The following is a 24,517-nucleotide window of genomic DNA, read 5'->3' as shown; positions in this document are numbered from 1 at the left end:
GACTGCGAGCGAGTCGGTGTAGCGGACCGGGGTTGTCGTCCTAGTAATCATTTTAGTGTCGACGCGGTATTTTACGCACACAACTGCGTGTAGCCCGCAACGCAAGCACTCCTCAAACGCGGCCGTGGCGGTAGAACAGTGGGATCGACGAGGTGGTGCAGTCGTGCGGCCGTTCGGTCCTCGGGTACGTGACATTTATTTATTTATTTATTTATTTAAATACCTTAAGAACCCTGAGTCAGGGTATTACATAAGGGAGTGGGTTGAAAATAGCGAGGTTAACATTTGACGGAACGAACCAATCTCTTGAGCAGAGACGATGGCTTCGGGCAGGCCATTTTAGTCCACAGATGTCGCCGGGAAAAAAGATTTGAGGAATGCTGTATTTCGAGTGAAAAAAAGGTCAACTTTTGCATGGTGGTCAATGCGAGGAGATATGCGATGAGGTGGCAAGATGAATGAATTGCGTAGATGATAGTCGAAGTAAAACCTGTAGAAAAGACATAATTTAGCGATGCGCCCGCGTGAACACAAAGGGGTTAATGATAAATTTTGTTTAAGGTCAGTAACACTAACAAACCTAGAGTATTGAGACGTTATAAAGTGAGCGGCACGAGTTTGAACTGATTCTAAGTCGAATACAAGGTATTTAAGATGAGGGTCCCACACTGATGATGCATATCCTAGTTTCGGACGTACCAATGTGACCTATGCAAGTCGCTTCACAGATGAGGACGCGAGACGAAGATTACGGCACAAGAGACCAAGAGTGCGGTTTGAGTTGGAAATGATAGAATTAATATGGGTTTTCTAAGAAAGGTCGTGAGTGAAATGAACACCGAGATACTTGTAAGTCGACACGAAATCAATATTAAGATTACCAACAGAGTAGGAAGAGTGAAAATGTTGACGAGTTCGATAGAAAGAGAGGCATTTGGATTTTGATGTATTTAGTAGCATCTGCCACTTTGAACACCAATCATTCATTCGGTCTAGATCAGCCTGTAGGTTATGCAAGTCATCTGTGTTAGATATGGCTTTGTAGACTACGCAATCATCAGCAAACAGACGAGCGTTAGAAGACAATGAAACGGGGAGGTCATTAATATACACGACAAAAAGTAGGAGTCCAAGAACAGATCCTTGCGGTATACCGGAGGTTACGGGAGCACTTCGGGAACGACAGTTGTTAATTTGCACATGCTGGCTTCGAGAGGTGAGAAAGCCTTCGATCCAGGCTAGAATGGAAGAGTCAAGAGACAGTGTGGACAGCTTTGCTAGTAGAAGTTTATGGGAAACACAATCAAAAGCTTTAGAAAAATCGAGAAAGATGGCATCAACTTGGTGACACTTTTCTAGAGAAGAATGAATATCGTGACAGAAAGCGGCCAGCTGCATTTCGCATGAACAATGTTTCCTGAAGCCATGTTGATTGGGGACAAAGAATTTATTCTGTTCCAGAGACTGCACAACTTGTGAATGAATGACATCTTCCATGAGCTTACAGCATACAGAAGTTAATGATTGGGCCGGTAATTTAGAGGGGAGTGCTCATCGCCACATTTGTGAGCCGGAACAACCTTGCCTTCTTTCCAGTCGTCGGGAACATCACCGGTATCTAACAATTGTTGAAATAAAGATGTTAGAAAAACAGTTGACAGCGGTTTAGTCATTTTCAATATTTTGCTGTTTATGTCGTCAGCTCCTGATGACGATGATGTTTTGAGCGCGTCTATTAATTTGCTAATGCCGTTTTCTGAAAAAGTAATTGGATGCATAGGTGGCATGGACAGGGATGAAATATCTGACGGCGATGTGATGATCGTATTAATAAACACGGCAGAAAATGCGGCGCAAAACGTTTCAACAGCGTCATCATCGGTAAGGGAAATTCCATTGTCATTTACTAAAGAGACTGGTTTACAATAATGGGGATTAATTATACTCCAAAATTTCTGAGGGTTACTTTTGAGGGTAGCGGCAAGATCGTGCTGGTAGAATTGTGTTTTGGCTTTCTCGACGGCTGACTTGTACAGTGCGAAAGCAACAGAAAAGCAGGACCAGGCCAGATCGGTGTTAAGAAGTCGTGCACGTCGGTACAATCGTTTCTTCCGGTTGCAGAGCGACTTAAGCTCTCGAGTGTACCATGGTGCTGACTGGTTCTCCCGAAACTGTATTAGCGGTATGTGTCTATCAATTAGGGCAAGTAGCGTTTCTTTGAAAAGAATCCAATTCTCCTGCACAGAGCGATCCAAAAAGTTAGGCATACATGAGTCCACAAGGGACCTGATGCCGATGTTAATGAGATCAATGTGAGGGCAAGGTCACAACGGCTCCACGCCGCCAGGTGGTGGAGCTCGTAACTATGCTACGCTAGGCCCTGCGGAGGTCGACGTCGCTGGTGCGACGCACGTTCTGAGACACGTCGTGCTCGTCAACGGCTGATTTTAAAGCGCTCGCCGGAATCCGGCATTAGAAACGAAAAACGTACCCATTCGCTGAGAATACAAGCTTGCAATTATCATTTCAAGGTATCGATCCTATTTGACTTCCGAACGTTTTGCATATAGTATAGTATGTTCTAAATTTCGATTCAGCGTTCCTTTCGATAGTCTGCGGCCGGCGTGTAGTCCGCACCTGGAGCCTGGTGCACGTATAAAGAATCTTCGTACGCTGCACTCCTCGAAAAATACCCACTCTAATAGCTCACGAAGAAACTTGTAGCTTACACAAATCATTAGCACGCTCTGTCTTTCCGAGGAGGAAACTTTTTTTCTCCATAAAAATGTATTGGCGCCCGCTGGGACTTACAAACACAATCGAATGAGACGATAAATCGAATTAACTGAGATGGAACTAACGCCAGTGTACCGTATATACCGATAAACCCCAAAAGTTAACTTGCGAGCCAGTTTTATTAAAACAGGAAAAAACGGGAAGGCTTTGAATTGAAACAGTCCTCAAATAAGGAGAACCCACACTTCTTAGGCTGGAATTTTTGTGTGCAGCTGTATTTTTGCTCAACTCGGAACACAGCCCGTGCTGCCACCGAGGCTGCTTCCATTGGGAACCGGATAACTCGTTTCTTACTGTCAGTTGTACATTTTCCAAGTACAGCGAAGTCCCCCCAAAAAATGTAGTGGTTTCTTTTCATTGCAGAAATGAACTACACATTGCCGAACGCTCATTTTCCGCCCAGATGTAGCACCCGAGGTCCAAACCAGGTGCCAAAGTTTCAGCACTAACCGTTGTCCCATTCAAAAATAGTAGGTGATTTTTTCAAATTTTCAATGGGAACATGGGGCCCATTTTCACCCGTTTTCGGTAACTGGCGCCATAGAGCTCCATGTATTCGAGAGCTCCATCGGCTGCCATTTTCCCATTGAAATTTTCAGAAAATCTCTTATAACTTGTGGGATCTTGCTACCAACACAGGTACCGATAGAGTAACCAAAGGGTTGTCTCAACAGCGGTGGCGATCTCAAAGGAGACGTCAAACCTAGTAGCCTGCGGTCCCCACATCTCCGCGGTAATATAGACGACATTTAGGGCTACATTACCGCGGGTCGGTTCGATTAATTACCTCCGTCGGTGCCAATGATCGACTACCTTGTCTCACTCTCTCGAATATAGCGGAAGAGAAGACACACGTACCAGAGTAAGGACAGAGTCCAAGAGCATTTATTGGAACACTCTTTAAATGAACTGCTATGTCCCCATCCAAAATGCCCCCCGCGCCGGCAAGGTAAGAAAAGGTCCTTACCTGGCCAGACGCGGAGTTCTGGAGAGCCAAGACCGGGGAAGCGTCGGAGAAGTCGCCGACACACGTCCCATCTCTTTCGCGGTCACCCGGACGAGTCCCTTTCCCGAAAGCGGGAAAACAAGAGGCGAAACCTCCTCGTCTGTCAGCAGTGATCCGCAACCGAGCGGGAGGACGGAAGAGGTCCCCCCGGGAGAGAGTGAGAGGAGAGCTCCCCAAGCCAGGCGGCCCTCCGCCTCACGGTCAGGTCGGAGCTCAGGGTGAAGAAGGCCGAGCGTTCCGACCCGCGGCCGTTATCACAGCCATCGGGGAAGGGAGACCAGAGGAATCCCCACAAACTTTTAAATGAGATAACAGTTAGTGCTAAAAATTTGGCATCTGGTTCGTACCACTAGCGCTACTTTCGGGTGGACAATGAGCAATCGGCGATGCATTGTTTCTTTTTACAATGAAATAAACTGTAAATTTTTTTGGGGACACCCCGCACTTGGGTCATTACCTTGATCTCTGGAGTTTCGGGAACCCCACAACTGTGCTTCGTCCCTTTCCGCCCTCGACGAATGCCGAGTAGTCTTTCAGACATTGAAATATCTATGTGTAAAAATAAAAAGATGCAGAAAAAATGCCCCTGTACCGTATTCGAGGAAGCAATTCTCCTAAACATGAAACCTTAGTTGCAATGTAGGTCTGTGGTTTTACGTAAAACGAAATGGCACCGAAGAAAAAGCGTCTTGGGCGTCTCGCACGTTTGGAGCAGTCTCTTGGCGCAAGCTCGATAAAGCGTTCTAAAAGAAAGTATTTTTTTATTTGGCGTAACTCGTAGGTTACTTAAGTGTCTACCCAGTATAGTCGGTTGTTACAGGAATGTTCATAGACTGACATTTCCTCGTTTGTTGGGCATTGTCTGCTTCCGGTCTCGCCTTAGTCAGACTGACGGTGGATCGGAGTATATTCTGGCATTTTGCATGTTACGATGGATTTTTCGGCACACGAGTTCTCAAACTGGGTGCCTAGGCACGCAGGTTTCCCCGAACTCCCAGATTTCCTCGACTGCCCCTAAGTAAAGCGTCCTTTCCAGTTTAAGCTTTATTTTTAGCAGTTTTATGCCACTCTGATGCAAACCATGAGCCCAAAAAGTTATGACAAACTGCTAGGCAATATTGTGCCAAAGTGCTTAGCTTGCTACATCCTGCTCCATTTTACCAAAATGTGAGCAATTTGCGCCAACATTGCACCAAAACTTGATTTCACTTTTATAAAACTAAAAATGTATTAGCTCAGGCCTCACTACCTGGTTGGATTGTTACAATAGGCTTGTGCAAGTATTTAAACTTTCAATTATCACCTCAAATAACGTACTACTCGATTGGATTTCGTATCAAACACTGGCAGTACTCGGAAGTTTCGCAATACTTCTCGTGGTCGTGCAAGGTCTGTTTTGGCGGGTTGCGTAACTTCGTTGAGTGCGCTTCTCACCATGCACCGGTGTACAGCAGTGAAATGATAATCGTAGAGTAGGCATCATGCTTTTGCGTGCCCCGCTTTGACACAGTGCACCCTCCAGACCGGGAAACACTTTCTGAATAAAACTTTGGGTTGTATGTATTGTCACGAATGACGAGGTGATGAAACGAAGAATAACTGAGGAAACATACATTTAATAAAGCACACTTGTGCCCAGAACAAAAAAAAAAAAAAAGGAAAGAGAAGATAACATCAGAGCGTCACAGGCGTTGGAAGTTGGCGCAACAGCAGGATCAAGCGCTGGGGCAAGACTGACTCCGGCGTACCACACGCCGTGTGGGTCTCTGGAATTTTGGCACGTTGAACATTTGTAACTCGATCAGACAAGAAAGTTCTCGAATTTGCAAGGACGCCAAGTAGAAAGAATAAATAAAAATAAATAAAAACATTTCACTGCCTGGAATCGAATCCAGACCTTCCGCGCGACAGCCAAGCATGGTAGCCATTCAACCACTTATGCGCTCACTGAGTGGCGCACGTCGCAGTATAACATACTGCGATATCCTGCCGGCATTTTTTTTCCAATTCGAGATTTATCAAGGATACTTTGGCAAGAATATTTATATATAAATTTATTTTTTATGCCAACTCTTGTTATCACTTTTATATATGTGGGAGTAAATTAGAACTAAGTTAGCAGGAGCAGTGGATGGAAGCTTGGGAAGAAGATTAAAGAGTTTGGCAGGATCGTTTTTAAGAAAATGCATATTAATAATTGGCATGCCAATTCTTTTATATACATATAAAATGTAATTAAAATTCATAATCAAGTGACAAAAGCTTTGTTTTCTAATTTGAAGTATGAATGCAGTTTTATTACAACCTCTAGAACTTGAAGGAAACATAAATTTAGGTGCTGAAATTACCGTATTTGCACGAATATAACGCGAGGGCAGGTTTTGATGCCATCAAAAAGAAAAAAAATATTATTGCTATTATAACGCGTCCGAGGCCACGTCAATTTCTCGCACTCGGGGGCATAGCAGATGTGAAAAGCCAATGAAATCAAAGAAATACCAGTTTATGTTTTGACTGCACTCATCCTCACTGTTCAGGTCCTTCCGTTTACAATCCACTTGGCGACTACGCAGATAAGCAGCAGCACGGCACCTGCTTGTCTGGTAGTTCCTTTTTCTTCGGTGCGAGCGCCTCGGCAGCCCACAATCCAAACAAGGCACGAAGCAGAAGCACCAACACACAAACACCAGACCACTCTGGAGCAGAAACTAAACAATGCGCAGGCAGAAAAAAGACTGCTGAACCCCATACACGATACACAATCACACTTCTTGTTCTGGTCCCTCTGCATAAACAAATGCCTCATGTTGCACGATTGCGTAAACGCGGTCGGTGGTCTTGGCTTGGGCTTGTGTTGACTTGACTTGGCCCGGCTTGGCTTGGCTCGAATTGGCTAGAGTCACTAAATAAGCTACGCTTTCAGAGTACCGCATTCCTTTTCTTTCGCACTTTGCCGACAATGCAGTCGCTCTATTCAACAATATTCTGGTTCGCTGCAGCATCATTGGACAGAGGCAGTCACGTGAGTCGCTATCATCATCATCGCGTTTTTTTTCAATGCCACCATCTTGGGTCCAGCGATCCGCTGCCTGCTGCTGTTTTATTGTTTACTGCACGCACATGCTGAAGTCCGTCGCTCAGCACACACTTTTTCCTTCTTTTGTCGAGATACGAACAACACGACCTTGGTTCGCTGCCACAGCTGCGGCTACGGCAGCTGGCGCAGGTGACGGCTACAGCTCGGCTTGGCTCAGCTACAGGCACTCCTCCATCTGCGCGTGGACCCAAGATGGTGGTGCCTGATGCGCTTCAGGCGCGTAGTTTGGGAGTTTCGGTACTCTGAAGGCGTAGCTTTATTTAGTGACTCTAGAATTGGCCAGTGCCCGCATTCCCGCATGGAGTGCACGTGCGCTGAGCTTCTGTGGCGTGCGCGTGTTGTACAAACACAAAAGCGATAAAAATGCTTTTTTATGTTTTCTATTCGCCCCTTCACGTGGCCCGATAGCTAATAAATTCCCTTCCACACCCCCACTTCTTTTCCCACCGGATATTTTGCATTGAGCCGGAGGGATGGCTTTCTCGTCTGGCTTTCTCCAGACTCATGCGCTTCGTGGCTGAATTCGATTCCGAATATAACGCGAGGTGCGTTTTGGAGCACGTAATTTCGGAAAAAAAAAACTTGCGTTATATTCGTGCAAATACGGTATTGTATTCTAACAGTATTTCACTGGGTTTCCGTACCTAAACTAACCATTCACAGCATTTCGTGCTGTCCTTCATCAGTCATCTTCTGGTTACCATTTCTGGTGCTTCTACACGCGACTGAACATAGAGTTCCGTGCCCGAGGTAATCTCTTCTGGTGTGCAATCGATACAAAATGTTGCAGTTAAGTGACAAAGCAGACATTGCCTTTTAGTTGTTTTATATGAATCTTGACAAAATATTTGCAGTGGTATGAATATAAATGAGGTGTGTGCTTATGCACTAAAAGTTATTTTTGCCGCTCAAAAATGGACCTTTGGCTGCTTCATGAGCTGCTTCAAAATGACCCGGACCAATGTCATCACTGCTGTTGTGTTGCATACGGGAAACATTCTAGCATCAAAGACGTTTAGCGATACTCTCACGGCGCTCTTCATCAGATAATTGAACACGTACCATGCGTACAATTGACAGTTGTTCCTGTGATGAAGCGATACTACCGCTAATCGGGCTAATAAACCTGGCGATCTTCCAGAGCCTTCTATACTCTCGAGCTCTTCTCCCTCAGTGTGCACAGGTGGTCAAATTCCTCCTCGCCTACCTCCGGTCACATGACCTCTCCATTCACCAGTCAGCATCAAGTGCCTCACTTTTTCTCTCCCACCCGTCAACCAACCAGTGTCAAGCCTCGCAGCCACGCTTTTTTCTGGGCTTCACAAAATGCCAAACACCTAGCGAAAGAATGTTTCGCGTTAACACTTCTAGTCCCATGCTTTTCTGTTTCCAAGGTCTGTGTACTTCTGTACCGCTGTATTGTATCAATGCCGAGATTGGGAGGACTTCCTCGGCTATCGGTCTTGGCAAGTCGGTTCCTTGACAGTGACAGAATTTGAGAACACCTGCCTTGGCGCCAGCTCGGACGAATGTAATCGAAGGACGACACGATTTTGGCGGTGTCTGCATCCCAGTTGCCAACGGGACCAATTTGGTTTGGAAGTTTTTCAGTTTCTCTTCCGACGCTTTGAGTTTGACGTTAAACGGGATAATACTCACGCATGTGAAGAAAAATTTGTGTCGGCTGGTTTTCGTAACTGCATTTGAATAAACAGTGTCCGGCACATTTTGAAAGAGAAAAAAGTGGCAGAGCGAGAGGCCGATTTGAAAATGGAAATAATTGTGGTATGCGTTTCAGGAACAACATGACGAGCCAAGAGACGGTGGACTTCGTCAAGCAAGAGCTGGACAAGGGCACCAAGCCACTGTCGAAAATCTGCGAACTGGTGAGTTTTAAGCTTCAAATTGGGATTTCTTTTTAAATGCTCAGCATTTATAGGGCCAGCCCTTGGGGTTTTTGTGCCCCTGCCATGTAGCCTCGATGGTGATGGCATGTCGATGACATAAGTACGTTCACGTGACATCATCGGCATGACAGTCGTCACTTTTTAACACGGACTAAGTTTTACCAGCCGTTTTCTATGAAAAAATTGCCCAATTCCTTAAACGTGCTCGACTAACGCAACGTGCGACACATTACACATACAGTAATCCCTCGTTATAACGAAATTGTTTTTATCTAAGTTTGACGTGATCTCGACCGAAATGCACGCGTTTTGAACCAATTATTCTAAGTGTATCGGCGGCCAACCACGCTTATTTCGAAGGTCGTGATGCGGAAAGCATGCAAGCCTACACGGAGGTCCACAAAGGCCCTTGCATTCCCTCCCGCTTCTCCACCAAGGCAGACGGCAAACTAAAAAAACTAAGCAAACGAGCGACGGAGGGCAGAGCGCACAGAGCACTGCTTCCCATGTCAACGCGCTGACGCGACCGGGTAGCTGCTACCCGGTCGCGTTCGGACGCCACTCACGGGGCGCGCGGCTGCCGCTGCCCAACCCCTGTTGGAATCGGGTCAAGGGAGCGATGGAGCCAATGGAGCTTGGAGGACATCATTCCTTTGGGTGCCCTTGACGCGCATGATTGCGGCGTACAGGCAGTACACGTGCCTCATATTGGAGTGGAAGTGTTTACTGAAAGTTGCTTAGATCGCCAGGTTGAGGCCGGCCCAAGTCCGAAATCGCCAAAGAATTCGATATTCCGGCATCGGCTGTTCAACACCGTCCACCATTTTGCGAAACAAGCAAGGCATACTGGACGGGTTTGAGAAGTTTTTTATGAGAGCGAAAGCGCGCCCGCGGCCCAAAGATGAAAGATCGCCAAGTGCTTTGCGCATGTCGGATTTTCTCTCGCGAGCACGCTTGCCGAGTCGGCGCACGATTTTCATAGCTGCAACGATCTACAGGAGTGTGTGAAACCATGTCTGTGAGGACATCGAGAATAACTTCTATTCGTTCGCGCTCGTCGATGCGGACGTAGACATTCCCGTTGTTGCTCCTACCATGGATGCTGCAATCGTAGACTTTGCGTGCGGCCAAGGTAAACACGAAGCGACGTCGAATGGGCACCTTCAGGAAATGCCAACAACTCTAGAGACGTAAAACTTCCTGCGGCTGTTTCAAAACAAAGTGTAGTGCAGCGCCGGTGACATTTTTGCAATGCCTGGGGCAGTTTGAGAGCTGATGCCTGAATGGAATTGTCAAAAAACTCTACTGAATTATTTTTTTACTCGGTAAAGCTGCCACGAGTTGTTCATAACCAAGGTTTGTTTAATTAAACATAAAATTGGAGTGTTCTGCAGTGTTCCCGTCCACTTTCAAGGCAGTTAACGCCGTTTTTTTGTTTGTTTTTTTCTCTATCGTCAAATCTCGCTATTGCGATTGACATTATAACAAATTTTTCAGATTTACAAACATTTCAAATATCCCCTTCTGAATGCCTATCAGTTTCAACGCAAAAAAAATATTTCAGTACGTACTATGAATTTCGAAATACCTAATATTTTAGAATAACTCGTGTAATTTAAATGCTCTTGAGTGTGAACAAAACCTCAATTTTACAAATTTATATCACAAGAAAAGGAAAAAAAGGCGACCGAAAGCAATTGTGGTTAGCGAAAATAATTTGAAGTTACAGCAACACGCACATTTTGGCTGCTTGGCGGTTTCCAAAGCATCCAACCATGTGGCAACCATCATCATCATCAAAGATCGCTCCGGAAACAAATGCGCACTAGGCCTAACCGCCTAACTTTCTTTCCTCTTAATCACTCGTGCTGTTCCGCATCAGCAAGTTGCAGATATTCCTTGGAGGAAGGTGGACGACATAGAATCGTTTGTGCTGCATGAACCAGAAGAAAATCTTGGATTTATTCCATTAAACCTTTAACCGCCAGGACAGAGCTGCGCTTGTCATTGGAGTTTGTACCGATATCGCCAAAGATGAGTTATGGTCGGGAATTGGTTTTGGTTTCTATTTTCAACACAAAAGGGCAGTAGAAGTCTAGAAAAAAATGGCGTTTGCACATTTGCCATGTGTTTAGCCTGACAACGGTCGGTGGTCTGGCGGCGGTGATTTAAAAATGGCGGCACGCACGAAGAAGGCTGGTGGCGGCGATGTCTCCAGAAAAAAAGCTGCTTCTTGCAGCAGTTCGGGCAGCAGCAATGCTGAAGACCTCAAATTTGTCTCCCAGAGTGAGTCTGACATTGCTCGTGAATACGAGGTGGCTTGCGACCAGGACGACACGCTAGGTAGTGCCCGTGACTGGCGGTGCTTGAAAACCAGAGACCCGCCGGCAGTTTACGCACTTCACTATTTGTTACGGCGTGTCAGTTCAAATGAATACGGCGCGTTTCAGTACATCTTTCCACATTACTCTTGCAAGCATTGAGGGAAAGCTGCCCTTAAAAGCCGCTCTTTCTTGAAAAACTTCCCAACCAGAAACCAATCGAGCAATATATTTTCATAGTCAGAAAAACATAGAAAACTTGACTTGATAAAAAAAATTCAGGAAGGGTGCATTTTTCTAGAAATAATTTGGGGGTTGAAGGGTTATTAACTGTGCCGTGTGCAATTGCGTGAGCGGTGCTAGCGTCGCCGTCAACGTCGGGGAATGTTTCCTTTAGCATTTGTTTGGGACCTGCCACTTCTTTTTTTTTTATATATATAAAATTGAGCATTTAGATGTTCCTATTGCAAAGGTACATTATTTTTGCTCAGACTTAATTAACAATTTACGAGTTTTTTACTTTAACAATGTTTCAAAATGATGAACGATTTTCGCGAGTCAAGGGAAATTCGTTATATTGAGATTGAACTGTAAATGGCAAAAAACACGAGGTGTGCCATCTTTAGAGATGAGACTGCAAAACTTTATCAAAAATTAACGAAAAACACCGGGATACTTGCCAGAAATCACGTGAAACGGGAATCAATGCGCGGATCACGAACTCGGCAAATTAGTGTTTCACAACGCGATGAACACATGGGACTTTGTACGAACTCCCGTGTCGTGGAAAAGGACACCACAGACTGCGGATGCAGCTGGTTCGTGTTTCATGGCACGATAAACACACGGACACTGGCTAAAAACTTGCATGCCACGGGAACCAACGTCGCTTGCATGGATCGCGGACAGAGAACTTTAGAACTGGCCACGAATTTGCGTGTCACGGGAGCCGGTGTTGCATGTGCAGATTGCAGACAAAAATGAGAGAACCCACTGCGAATTCGCTTGTCGCACGACAAGTTCACTCGAAAATTCACGTTTCACATAGCTTGTAGTGCTTCTCCCCCCCCCCCCCCCCCCCCCCCCCTGCCCCCGACACGCACGTGCGTGCACACACACACACACACCATTTATTTTTTCATTTTGGGTGGCCATTCTTTCAGGACCTTATGGTATATAAATGTGCATAAGAGCTTGCTGGCATTTGTTCACCTGTCATCTAATTTGTGGGAAAGCAATAACTACTCTTTAAAATTATACATTTGGCATAATATATATTTATTTTTGCGCGTTTGGGGTGAGTGCTTTTGCTGAGACTGCTTCCGCGTTCCTCATTCGTGTCGTAACGTAACATATAAAAGCGATAATTGATTGCATCGATCATCTCTAGAGTTCGTTGTAAATGATGTGCGGTGCGAATACACATGCTGGTACCCAAACAGCAAGTCAGCAGGAGGACGAGGAGAACAGTGGGAATGTCTTGCTGAGTGAAACAAATTCTAAACCGTCGTGCTAAGACGCATCCAAGCAATGCGAAGAGCAAGTCGTCTGCATCTTGCACAGGAGATGCGGTGACTTCAGAACGACGCCGAGCTCCGATTGGTTTTGATTGAGATGATAGTGGGTAGACCTGAGTGCTAGGGGCCTTGAGGTATACCCACTATATTTTTTTAATCAGCCAATAAGAGCTCGGCCTTTTGACGTCACGCAACCCCTGTGCAAGAAACAGACAAACTTGCACTCCGCACTGACTTAAGGAAAACCTTCCGTTTTATGGTGTTACTTGCTAGTTTTGTCAGTCAATTTTTTTTTTTTTTAACTCCTCAAGAAGCTTTTTTGTTCCTTTTTAGTCAGTGATGCCTTTTTTAGTAAGGGTTAATTAAGTATGCATGTATGAGCAGGAATGGTATAGGTGGTATCATGAAGTTTTCAATATTTTGCATTTGTACTTTTATCAGATAGAGTAGATTTGTACTTTTTGAGTATTGGAATACTTTTGATTTGTACTCTGTTAAGTATTAGAATAGTTTTGGTTGCTAAACATGGACTAGAAATATTTGCATTTCCTAACAATGAACGGTAGTCAGTATTGGACTTTATTCATACCATACTATTGCAGCTTGAAATGGTTTTGTTTTTAGCTTATGGAATGTGCGATTTAGGTTGTTCAATAGTGAAAATGTTTTGTTTTCATGAGGCTTAAGTTGTTTTTCTTTAGTTGCCTATGCCTGCTATTGTAAATCCATGAGAGGAACCAACTCGCTACCACCAGGACAGTTCCCAATGGTAGCCATTCAAATACTTTTCTGCTACGGGCTGGAACGTATGAATTGTCATGTTTGAACATGGTTCTGGAACGTCACATGGAGATGTTTTTTATTTATATTTCTTTTTGCATTTCGAAAAATGCATCTGTGCTCACAGCACCGAGTTTCACTCGGGTTACCAGCTCCAAGATTTGCTTATACTGCTACGAAACTCGATTTTTGTTGCTCCTGAGATGCTCCAAAGCTGAACTTTTACTGCTCCAAAGCTGCTCCAAAGGGGCATCTTTGCTGCTCTCAGACCTGCTCCAAAAGGCTGAAGCTTGCTTCCACCCCTGTTATCAATATTCTAAATTAATAATAAATATTTTTAGACAATATTTATAAATATTTCAAGTTAATTAATTTTTTAGAAAATATTTGTTAATCTAAATTTAATATACTTCCCTAATTTATGGCCAAACCATCTCTACAGAAGACATAGAACACCAAGGTGTTCACGTATATTATGAATTTGAGGTATTTGTACACCATAACTAGGATTCCGTGTTTTCAGAGTTTATTTCTTATGAAATTGGAAGGGTCCTTTTCAAAGTTTATTCTTAACTGAAAATTTGGGGTGGGTTCATTGTAGTTTATTTTGTTGGATCCCCAATTTTCACAGTTCTGACTTTAATTTTACTGTGTTCCCAACCTTTGTTTAAAGTTCAAAATAAAGATAAACAATTTCAGACAAAAATTTACACTAAGTCGATAAAAGTTAGTACTCCCAATCGCCCTTGTGATTGAGAATACTAGTTGTCCCAGGACTAATCTTGCAAACAAATGTTGCTTCGATAAACACTGAAATAGCCGAACTCCTGAACGTAGTCGGTGGGAAGCATAAAAGCTCAGCTGCCCTTTTATAAAATCTACAGCTTCTTTCACTGTTAGAAAAACACAAGTCTCCTCCGTCTAAGAAGTGCAAATAGTATGACGCAAACTGAAAACAGGAACGTGGCCTTTATTCTGACCCAGATGTACATACACCCACTGTATGTACACACTTTGACGAGATAAAATGGAAACTCGGTTTTGTCATAAACCTGAGATGAAAAAAGAAAAAATGAAGTTGCCTATTTTTAGGATTGCTAACCTCACCCATCCCCGAATCGTCCCCCACCTCACTTTTTGAGCAAATATTGATTTAAAAAAAAAAAAAAAAAAAAAGCCGAATGATCGCTTGCTCCTACAAATGCACCAACGCTGACTCTGCGATCCGCGAACATTCATCGTACGCAAATGATGCGGCCGCGGACCTTGCAGTTGGAGGGCATTTGTGACAAAGTGAAATGAAAGATGGAAAAACACTTTTCTTTGTTTATGCATCTGCTCGTCCATGTTCGCGACCCCGAAGTCGTAGTAAACGCGTGCGAAACGAAAGCGATGCAGATAACGAAATGAAACTTTGTTTTGCTTAGAAAAAGGTTTGTATGGACAAAAAAAAAAGAAGTCTGAAAGTTAAGGGCACAGGGTAAGGTAAAATTGAAAAAAAAACGATTTTAGTTTTTTTCGCAATTTGAAAAGTTTAGTTCTTTCTGCACAATTTCCATTGTCCCAGTGTTTTTAGAAAGCTATATTTCGGGCTGAAAATCACTTCTTCCAAAAACAAGTAGCAGGTGACCACGCCTCCTTTTGGGATACACTCCCTGTTTATCGATGAATTCTCCAACAAAACAAAATCAACACATGACCTAAAAGCTTGTCCAGTAACAGATGATCTAAAAAAATTATTTCGAAACTATTGCGTAGCTTTTTTTCAACCAAGACAATCACGAGACGCTGTGCACGTTTTTCCCAGGTGTGTAACGTGTGTACATTCAAGTGTTTGTGTTTTCATAACAACAAAATGGCGCCATTGAATGCTGTTCCTTTATTCAATGGTGGCAGCATTGCAGAAGCCAATGTTTTGAAGTTTTGTGGATGGAACCCTGTGTGGAAAACCATCAAGTGGTTGAGGGAAGTTGACGTCGCACTAATATACTTTACGGACCAAGCGACATGGCACGTCACAAAAGAGGCCCAGCAAGCAAGGCAATAAGCCTAAAGGCGAAGACATGACTTTAGCAATGCCTTTCAAGCTGGCGGCTATTGAAAAAATGACTCTGAGGCTGTTGGTGCCAATAGAAATTCGTTATTCACCACTTTTTTACTTGAAGGGGAGACACTGCTCAAAAAAAATATTTCTGCAAAAAAAGTTGATTTTGAAAAATTACATATTTACATCCATCAATATCTAGAGAGTATTCACTAAAAGTTTAATTAATTTTCACTACATAGTTAATTTTTTATCAACTATTTTCCGTCCACCAAAGCTAAAGAAAAGGTGGGGTTTGGAGCACTTTGAACGCATTTTTCTCCATTCCACTTTTTGGTATAAATTCCATTTTAGTCAATCTATCGTTTGATAATGGCAAAACAGGGAAGGCTCATTTTTCCCTTTTCCTGACTGAAATTTGATAAGGAATGCGGCTATGGAACTTTTTTGTCACTTTACGAATGTCTTTTATAAAACATGTTGACATTTTGTCGAAGACACAGAAGACCAAAAAGTTTACCAATTTTGCAGAAGAGAAAATTTATAGAAATTAATGACTTTTTAGGAAAAATGTTTCATAGCCGCACCCTCTACGCACTCTGCTACATATCTAGCGAATAAAAATCTTGAATATTGTGATAGTTTTCCGACGATAGATTAACTAAACAATGTAGGCGTGTTGCTGATAGAAGCTATTCTAATTTCCTTCTCATTTAACCGACATACCTGAAATTTTGTTATACACCCTCTAGCATGACCAACAGCCTACCCTGTAAATTTCATTAATTTTAAGACAAGGGTTCAAAAGTTGACCCCCCTAGGGGGTGTGTCCCCTTAAACTCAATTATCTCAAAACAGTGTTTTTTAGTACATAGGTACCATTTTTTTCCTTAACCTGACATTATAGAGGGTTGATTTTTTATTCCTACCACATACATGGGTGTTCAAAAATACTGAACTAAAATTAAAAATGTGCACCTAGCAGTTTTTGAGTTACAAAGTTTTTAATAAATGAAATAAACTAAAATTTCAGTACTAAAATAAAAAATATTAAAAAAAAACTTATTTTCGATTGGTTCAAATAATTCTAGTTCAGTCTATAAAACACAATATTTCGAACAAAATGATATATACATGACAGGAATACTCCTAATAGTCACCGAGAAAAATGTTCCTCAACATGGCCTCAAATGCATGGGGAGTATAGGACTTACCCTGTGCCCTTAACACGAGCGGTAACTCGTTCAGAAATTGCGGGATCAGCGAACGCCCCATATCCTAGAATGTAACTGCGGAGTGTAAGGTAGAAGTCTGTCTCCACTCAAGTAAGGGCACCGCGAAGCTGCTGCTCCTTTTGGAACATTGCGACCGCTGTTAGTAAGGTTGTTCAATATTTAAGACAAAGTCAATGGGTAACTAAAGATTCGCTGGGACGCAGCACACAGGCGTTTGTAGAGCGTCCCATCGAGCTCCGTGCTTGTGGTGTCGTCCACACCACGCAGCAACGTTGCCTCAATTCGCGTTGATAGCACGCCGCGCATGGACATGCGCATGTATGCGCCAAACCAGAGATTGGTGCAAGCGCCTGGTCCTTGCGATTGACAAGGCGCCCGACTTGGCCCGACGCCAAAGTATTTGCCAACACGATTGCCGGCTTCCCTGCTTCTCCAGTATCGCTCTTCGTCGCTTCTTTCGTCTATTCGCCCGCTCAATCGCTCATTGCGCCCAATTTATTTTTCTAATATGTTGCTGACTTTTTTTTTTTTTTTTATTCCTGACAAAGAGAACATATTGTAAGAAACGTGCTTTCACAAAACAAATGTTTACGCTGTATGCCGAACGGCTGTGTTCATCGCACGTATGCAAGCAATGGACTTCACGATAGTAAAACATATTTTCATGAGCATTCCTTGCATAAAACGATGAAACTAATTTGAGTTTTGTGTTTAATGTATCTCTTGTGCAGTTACGCTAGATACATAAAGAAAAATTTGTTTTTTTTAAGCTTTTTCAGAACCTTTTTGTTTACCCACCGCGACATGGCCCACCCTACTTTTTTTTATGAATTTCAGGCGGCAGGGGGGCGGGCGACGACTTGGGATATTATTGTAATACTCAAACCATGCACGCAGCAAAAATTGAATACCAAGGTATTCTATGCATATTCTATATTTTTAATAATTGTACATCATTCATATGCTTCAATTATGCATGCTAAAAAAATTTAATTCTAAGGTGTTGTGCACACATTTTTAATTTATAAGATTTTTGTACCCGAACGTATGACTGAGTAAAAATCATCTGAGCGCAGCTATTCGACGCCTGCCTGGCCCCAGACACCTCCGGCGACGGCACGGGGTGCGACAACATGACTTGCATCGTGGCGCAGTTTCACCGGGAGGACTTCGGCGACCCGTCTGGAGCCAGCAACACCAAGGAGAGGAAGAGGTGCCTCTCCTCCGAAGACGAGTCGCGGCAGGACGAAAGTAACAAGAAGGCGAAAGCAGACGACGCCTGAACCCCGCCCGAAGATCTCCGACCATCACGACCCCATCGCTGCTGCCTCAAACGATCGCTTTCACCCGACTCGTCATAGTAACTCTTTGAATCTGCCACCCTCTGGTGGCAGGTTTCAGTTTCGCTCGCTCGTCTGTCGACTTGCCAACATGTCGTGCCGGGCCGTCCGGGTTTGACGTGTAGTCTGCATGACGAGGTGGAGCTAGCTTGACCCGGCACTTTTCTTAGCTCCCGTCGGGCAGCCTGTCAGAATATATAAATGTATGATAAATGAATCGAAGGAAGTAAAAGTTTGACTGCTGACTGGGTAGGGGATATTATCCACTGCTCCATCTGGAACAAATACAACCAATCTTTTTTAAAAACTCTTCTTTCTTCCTTTTTTTATTTCTTTTTTCGCTAGCTTGAGGTGGGTAACATTGTTTATTCTAGAACAAGTAGGACTGTTATAATTCGACACTTATAGGGAGGGGTCACTTTCTGTAATTCAAGGATTAAAACCTTTGTCGTTAAATGGACAGCCGACTGTAGTGCCAGAAGGAGGTGTGGTCATTTGGTGAACTAGGGTCGGTGGGATCGGTTTTATTACATGTTGCATTGCTCTAGACTTTTGGAGGCATGGATATTAGTGTGGAGCTTTCCATTGGTGTTCTTGCATTATTTTTCCAACTTATACTTCGTAGCCTCGTTTCACATTTCCAACAGTCTAGTTTTCAAATTGACCGCACATATTTTATTGTGCTGGGTTGCTCCAAAGTTGCCACGGCCACCTAAACTGACCTTGGTTTTTTTTTTTGGTAGTAAGCGTGGGGGAAGCAGAGAGCTGCTGTATATGTAGAGCTGACTCAAAAGTTGATAACTGATGGTGTTTCTTTCAAAGGGGGTGCATTGTTTTTCTCTTTGTTTTGCGACACCTGCCATTTTTTTCCCCGGAAAACTTAGTGGCAGCAGATTTTGAGAACTTTTGGTGGTCTGCACAAACAATGGCTTTCCACTTCTTTGTTTATAATTTGGCAGAGTGTGTGAGTACAAATGGAGGTGGCTTTTTTTAAAGGAGAAACCTAGCGAGACGTTAAATTTGGATCATCAACGATTTTGTACATATGTTATTGCGAGCTACGCAAGACATGTCATTGGATGTATACTTTGCTAAATGGTTAGTGTATACTGATTAGGATGATCTTGCCTTTTGTAAATAACTGCGCTCATCGGTCATTCCTTCCTTGTCACCGAAGGGGAGAAAGCGAGCCGCGTTTCTGGGCATTCATAACGGGCAATCACTTTCATCGCAATTCTCGCATGCTGTAAAATAAGCATCACTGGTTTCTCTTTGTTTATTTTTAATTAAGCGTGACGAAATTGAAGTTTGGAATTATGTTTTGAAGTGCATTGGTGTGCTTGTTCCTTAACAGTAGGGGCGTGCGTGTGCCAGAAAGGCCGTGTACAGCGTCGTCCTTTTTATTACGCTTCTCAAAATGTTTTTTGCAAGCCGAACTCATTAAAAATACATTGCAGGTAACATTGCGTCTGGCTCGTTACTCCCCGTGCCAAGCTTGGGAAGTCGTTTCGCAAAGATGACTGCCTTCCAGTGTCATAATGCTCGTAGCATGGATACTCAAACTTGCTCAGGTATATCTCGTGGCTTTCCAGAGTTTACAAGTTTCCTCAACTGTCCTTGCTACTAAGTAAGCCTTTGTTTGTTTTAGAGCGCAGCTCTTGGGCGCCCGTTTCCGGCTTGAGCGGCGTCGCCGTTGGCGTAACCGCGCATTGCATTATGGGATGTTTCCGACTAACGTCACGAGGGCCAGGAGTGACGTCACTCGTAATTGCGCGTTGCATTATGGGACGCTTTCCATAATGACATCGTACGTGCATCACTAGTGTCACGACGAAGGTCACGACCATCGCAGTGAAGGTCACGACCCGTACGAGGCCTTTACTCGTGAAGGTCACGACCTTCACGAGGGTCGACGTCACGAGGAAGAGGAGGAAGGGAAGAAAGGCATACCCTCCTGTCCGTACCCTCCCCTCCTCCTCAAGAGCTGCGCTCTCATTTGGCATTACAGAGAGTTGAAAATGTCTTTCATTATTTTAATTTTAGCACTGTTCTACCAAATCAGAGTCATGCCTTGATGCGTAATTACGAGCCGAACAGCCCCAAGTATATGTGCATTGTTTATAAGGTCTGTACCGAAGCGGCACAAGAATATTAGGCGAGTATCTACACATTATTGTTGGCAAATACTCAGAATATACGGTTCTTCTTATCCACACGATGTCTAGACATTATCGTTTCAAAAGCGGGGCTGTACCAACACAATATCACTGGAGTACCGCCACAGTCGGGCTGAGTACCCACCGGACGCCGAGTATATCTATAGAGTAATAGCAGCGTCGGCTGAGTGCACGCCGGACATCGCGTTGTAATCCAAGGTCAATCGAGTCGTCGGAGTACCCGCCGGATATCACCCGTATATCCATATAGTACTTGGAGCATCGGCTGAGTATCCACCGGGCATCGCGTGTGTCAATTGAGCTGGTGCGTCGTCTGAGCACCTGCTGGATATCGCGCGTATATCTATAGAGTACTTAGAGCGTCGGCTGAAATCGCTACACCGTGCACCTGAAACTGAATTGTTATTCTTCAACCATAAGCAGTTAAGCAAGTCGGCTGAGGTAAGGTCAAGTCGTTTAGCGTCAGATTGTCTGAGGCTCTGCGGCCCGGTATCCGGACGTCGGCCAGTTGAAAACAAATTAGCAAAATATTCCTTTTAGTACTTCATCGTTAGAAGTTGGAACCGCATTCTCGCAAGAGAAATCGTGATTTGATAGAACTGAAACACGATCCGATCCAAAACCTTGCCGGCCAGCAGCTCTTATGCGAGTGGTAGATCTACTCGGCATACATTAACCTTGCTCCTGCTTATCACTTCAAATACGATGACTTCGTTAATCGTAGTCTGCTGCTTCGATATTGAGTTGCACAATAGGATAAACTCGAAATTTGTTGCCCTGTTCCTTCGTGCAACTGCACGTCCGTTGCTTACGCACGTCACGTGGTTCGCACATATAATTACTACGTCGAGCACGTGTGGGAATTGTGCGATAAGCAGTGCTGGTTTGCATTTCGAGTGGCTGAAATCCACTCAGAAAATATCAAGGACGCTATCTTCAGAAACATAGGTTACTCGCTTTTTGATTCTCATTAAGGCTCACAAAGTTTCAAGATTTCACATCTAGCTGTTACACTGTTATCCCATCTACCTAGGTCCCTAACCACTCATGTTCATCTGTGCTGCTAAGCATGATTGAAATTACTCCCGTGCTTGTCTAAGACACAAGCTGAAGTGCAATGAAAACTGATCTGAGCTGCTCCTAGCCTGCTCCAGAATGTAGATTTAGCTGCTCCCAACCAGCTCCAAAACAGCTGTTTCAGCGCTGCTCCCGTGGCTGCTCCCAATTAATACATTTAATGAGTTCCACCCCTGAAAGCTGTTTCCCAATTTCCACGTATCTTATGGCATCGAAGAAGTGTCATGTCGCAGGTCGCGATCCTCGTGGTGTTGCAGAGGCAGTGATGGGTATGGCAGACGCCTGTTCTGCCACAGGTCACTCTTCAACTTGAAAGTCGCGGAAGCTACGGCAGTCGGTAGTTCAGACGCTGTGAGAACAGCGACACTTGCGTTCGCTTCTACTTTTGGCCAGGACTTCTAGCACCAACTGCCAGAACTGCAAATCCAAAGTCATGACGCTCCAACTTCTGTGACCTCATTTGTTGCCACTTCAAGACCACTTTGATGTATGGGCGGTAGGTACGTGCTAATTTTGGAGTTCGAAGGAAATGCTAGTGGTTTTGGCCGAATATTTTCGAATCAAGCAGTTTCTGCAAGTTTTTCACTACTGCACCGTGCCTAAATAAAAATGCATCTGAACTTCTAAAGGTTTTGTTTCCAAGCTTACTTGTCCATATTTAAGCTAATCTTAATCTAGCTATATTTATGGTATGTATGGAGAATAGAAGGATAGGAGAGGGCATGACGTCGGCCGCGTAGCCTCCACAAGCCATGCTCCCTTGACGCCTCGCGTCTTTCTCATTTTCCTCCTTACACTCCTCACTTACCATGCCAACGTGACCACATCACGTGACCGTAGCTAGCCATCGTCTTGCTATGGGGTACTAGAATACACCACAGTCTAGCCTTCGATCTGATAAAACCTACCGGACGGAGCGCGCGCAAGCCTGCAAGTAGTCCTCCTACAATCAACCATCCATCTCACACGTGACATGTCACGCGCACCAATCGCCAGAGAGATCTGCGGTCACGCTGGGCACAAAATCGTTTAAACTTTTTATGACTAGGCTTCACCAATATTGCAACGTGCCCCCTCCTAGTACTTCTAACCACGACCCACTCAGTGGGTCGTGCTTCTAACCTCCTTGACGCCTCGTAAGTGGGCTCATTTTCGTCTTCTGCGCATGAGAAAGGAAGTAGCGGTGACGTCAGAACGCCGAGCCCTGATTGGCTGATCGCGACCCCCTAGCTGAGCGTCGTCTGCTCCTTTGCAAAGTCGTCTGCTCGCAACATCGTCTGCGTCTGTCTTATCTTTCCTGCGACTTTCCTGCGAAAGTCGCAGGAAAGATAAGACAGACGCAGACGAGGTTGCGAGCAGACGACGTTGCAAGGGAGCAGACGGCGCTCAGATAGGGGGTCGCGATCAGCCAATCAGGGCTCGGCGTTCTGACGTCACCGCTACCCCCTGCGCAAGAAGCAGACGAACTTGTCCTCCGCATTGCCTACATGAGAACGGCAAGTAAACAATGCATTTCAGATCGAGGGGATTTATAAGTCTTGCAATATGGAAATATTCTTTATTAAATCTGAAATATGAGAATATATATATAAAAAGAAAAAAGAATTATGAACGTAGGTTGTGCACCATGTACTCTAGCATAATAGCCACAGTTTAATTTTGGAAATTCTACTCTGTAGTGCAGCATTCACAAAGTTTCCAGTTCTTTTTACACAAAACATGTGCATGCATATATGCCGCTTGGAAAGTGGGCTTTACTTTTCGAAGCGGGTAAGCCCCGTTGAGCGCACTTGTTGCCGAGCACCAATGCACTGCAGAGAAGCAGCACCCGTGGAAGTGAGCTCCGTTGGTGTCACTTCTCCGCAGTGCACCGCTGCTCTGCACAGTAAGGTGGTTAACACTTGGAATATCAGAGTTCATCTCGAAGGAATATTGAATAGCATATTGTTTGAAACTACTACTCCAAAATTTGAATATTTGCACAACACTAATGATCATCAGTTGGAGACGCGTTCCAGCTAGGCACCATATATAGTCGGTTACAAGTCAAGAAGGTAGGAGAAGCTCCTCCCACAAGTGTGATGCGCCCGTTTCAAATCTCTCCGCAGTCGAAAGAAGAGTTCACTGGAAACGCTCCTTGTTCCGCTTCAATGGATTCCCACTTGTCTCCGATCCCACTTTTTAAGAAAGCGACCTTTGTATTCATCGGAGAGGGAACCGAGCCCCTGAAAGCAGCCTTTGTATCCGTAGGGGGGGAAGCTAATCCCCGAAAGCCGTATTTGTTTCCGTTGGTGGGGGAGAACTCTAATCTCCCTCTCGTGGCTTCCACAATGCTAAGTCAAAGTCGAAAGATAAAGCAAATATGTACAGAAAGGCAAGACCCTCCTCGCGCGTTGTCCGCGACGTCACGGAAACGGTGGGACGCTATTGGATGCAAAGGTGGCGGAGGGATATCTGATTCCCTTTGAGGGGCATTTGCCGCTACCTTCTTAACCTGTAACTGACTATAGTAAAAGTAAAAATTGCAATGAAATAATTTTCAACTTACACTTGGTCTCAGGAAATGACACAAAAACACAGCTGCAGTGCAAATAGCGCCATCTATGCCCTCCAGGGACGTAGTGGCTGCCGAGAGAGGTGAGCGTAACGGGTCACGAGAGAGGTGAGCGTAGCACACAATAGAATGGAAAAGGTTAGCAGAAGTGGAGACGGTGGGCTTTCCTTTCCAGGCATAAGTGAGTAATGTTCCATGCAGCAAATTTTTCCTTTTTATGGGAATTTCGGGTCTCAATTTTGGTGAATAGGGGAACGGGATTTTTATCACGATTGCAGGGAATTTTAAGGATTAACGAAAGAATTCGGGAAAAGCTTTAGAGCTTAGGGTCTAAATACTGAAAATATGTATTGTGGTGCAAAAGAGAAAATGAGAAAGGTGGAATGTAGGACGAAGAGGTGTCTGAATGACTTTTGTAGCGTGTGCTACACTGGCCGAGGTTGAGCAGTTCCGCGTGGCTCGCATAATGAGCCGTGCTCCGTGCTGCGCAAGCGCGAGGAGCAGTGACGTCACACGGCGCACAGCTGGCGGGGCGGAGCCGCCGTCGCCGCGGGCTCCGCTGCCACCGCGCGCGCCTCGCCAGTCTGCGCAAGCGCGAGGAGCAGTGACGTCACACGACGCACTGTTTGCCGCCGCTGCCGCGGGCTCCGCCGCCACCGCGCGCGT

At 44.6% G+C, this 24,517-nt stretch overlaps 1 protein-coding gene across 2 annotated transcripts in view; it reads left to right on the top strand.

Annotated features, from left to right (window-relative positions):
• LOC115329208 (probable protein phosphatase 2C 21) overlaps positions 1–19,504 on the top strand; it is a 55,494-nt gene extending 35,990 nt beyond the window's left edge. For both annotated transcript variants that reach the window (XM_029990747.3, XM_029990746.4), the window contains exons 8-9: positions 8,698–8,785; positions 17,780–19,504. In XM_029990747.3, coding sequence (XP_029846607.1) covers positions 8,698–8,785; positions 17,780–17,986 — 295 coding nt within the window. In that variant the 3' untranslated portion in view covers positions 17,987–19,504. The remainder of the gene's footprint in view (positions 1–8,697; positions 8,786–17,779) is intronic.
• The last annotated feature ends 5,013 nt before the right edge of the window (positions 19,505–24,517 follow it).

This window comes from Ixodes scapularis, unplaced genomic scaffold (assembly GCF_016920785.2).
Source record: "Ixodes scapularis isolate PalLabHiFi unplaced genomic scaffold, ASM1692078v2 PGA_scaffold8__174_contigs__length_109621045, whole genome shotgun sequence".
NCBI lineage: Eukaryota > Metazoa > Arthropoda > Arachnida > Ixodida > Ixodidae > Ixodes > Ixodes scapularis.
Note: the sequence above shows the minus strand (reverse complement) of the source record. Positions and strands in the feature narration are given on the sequence as shown.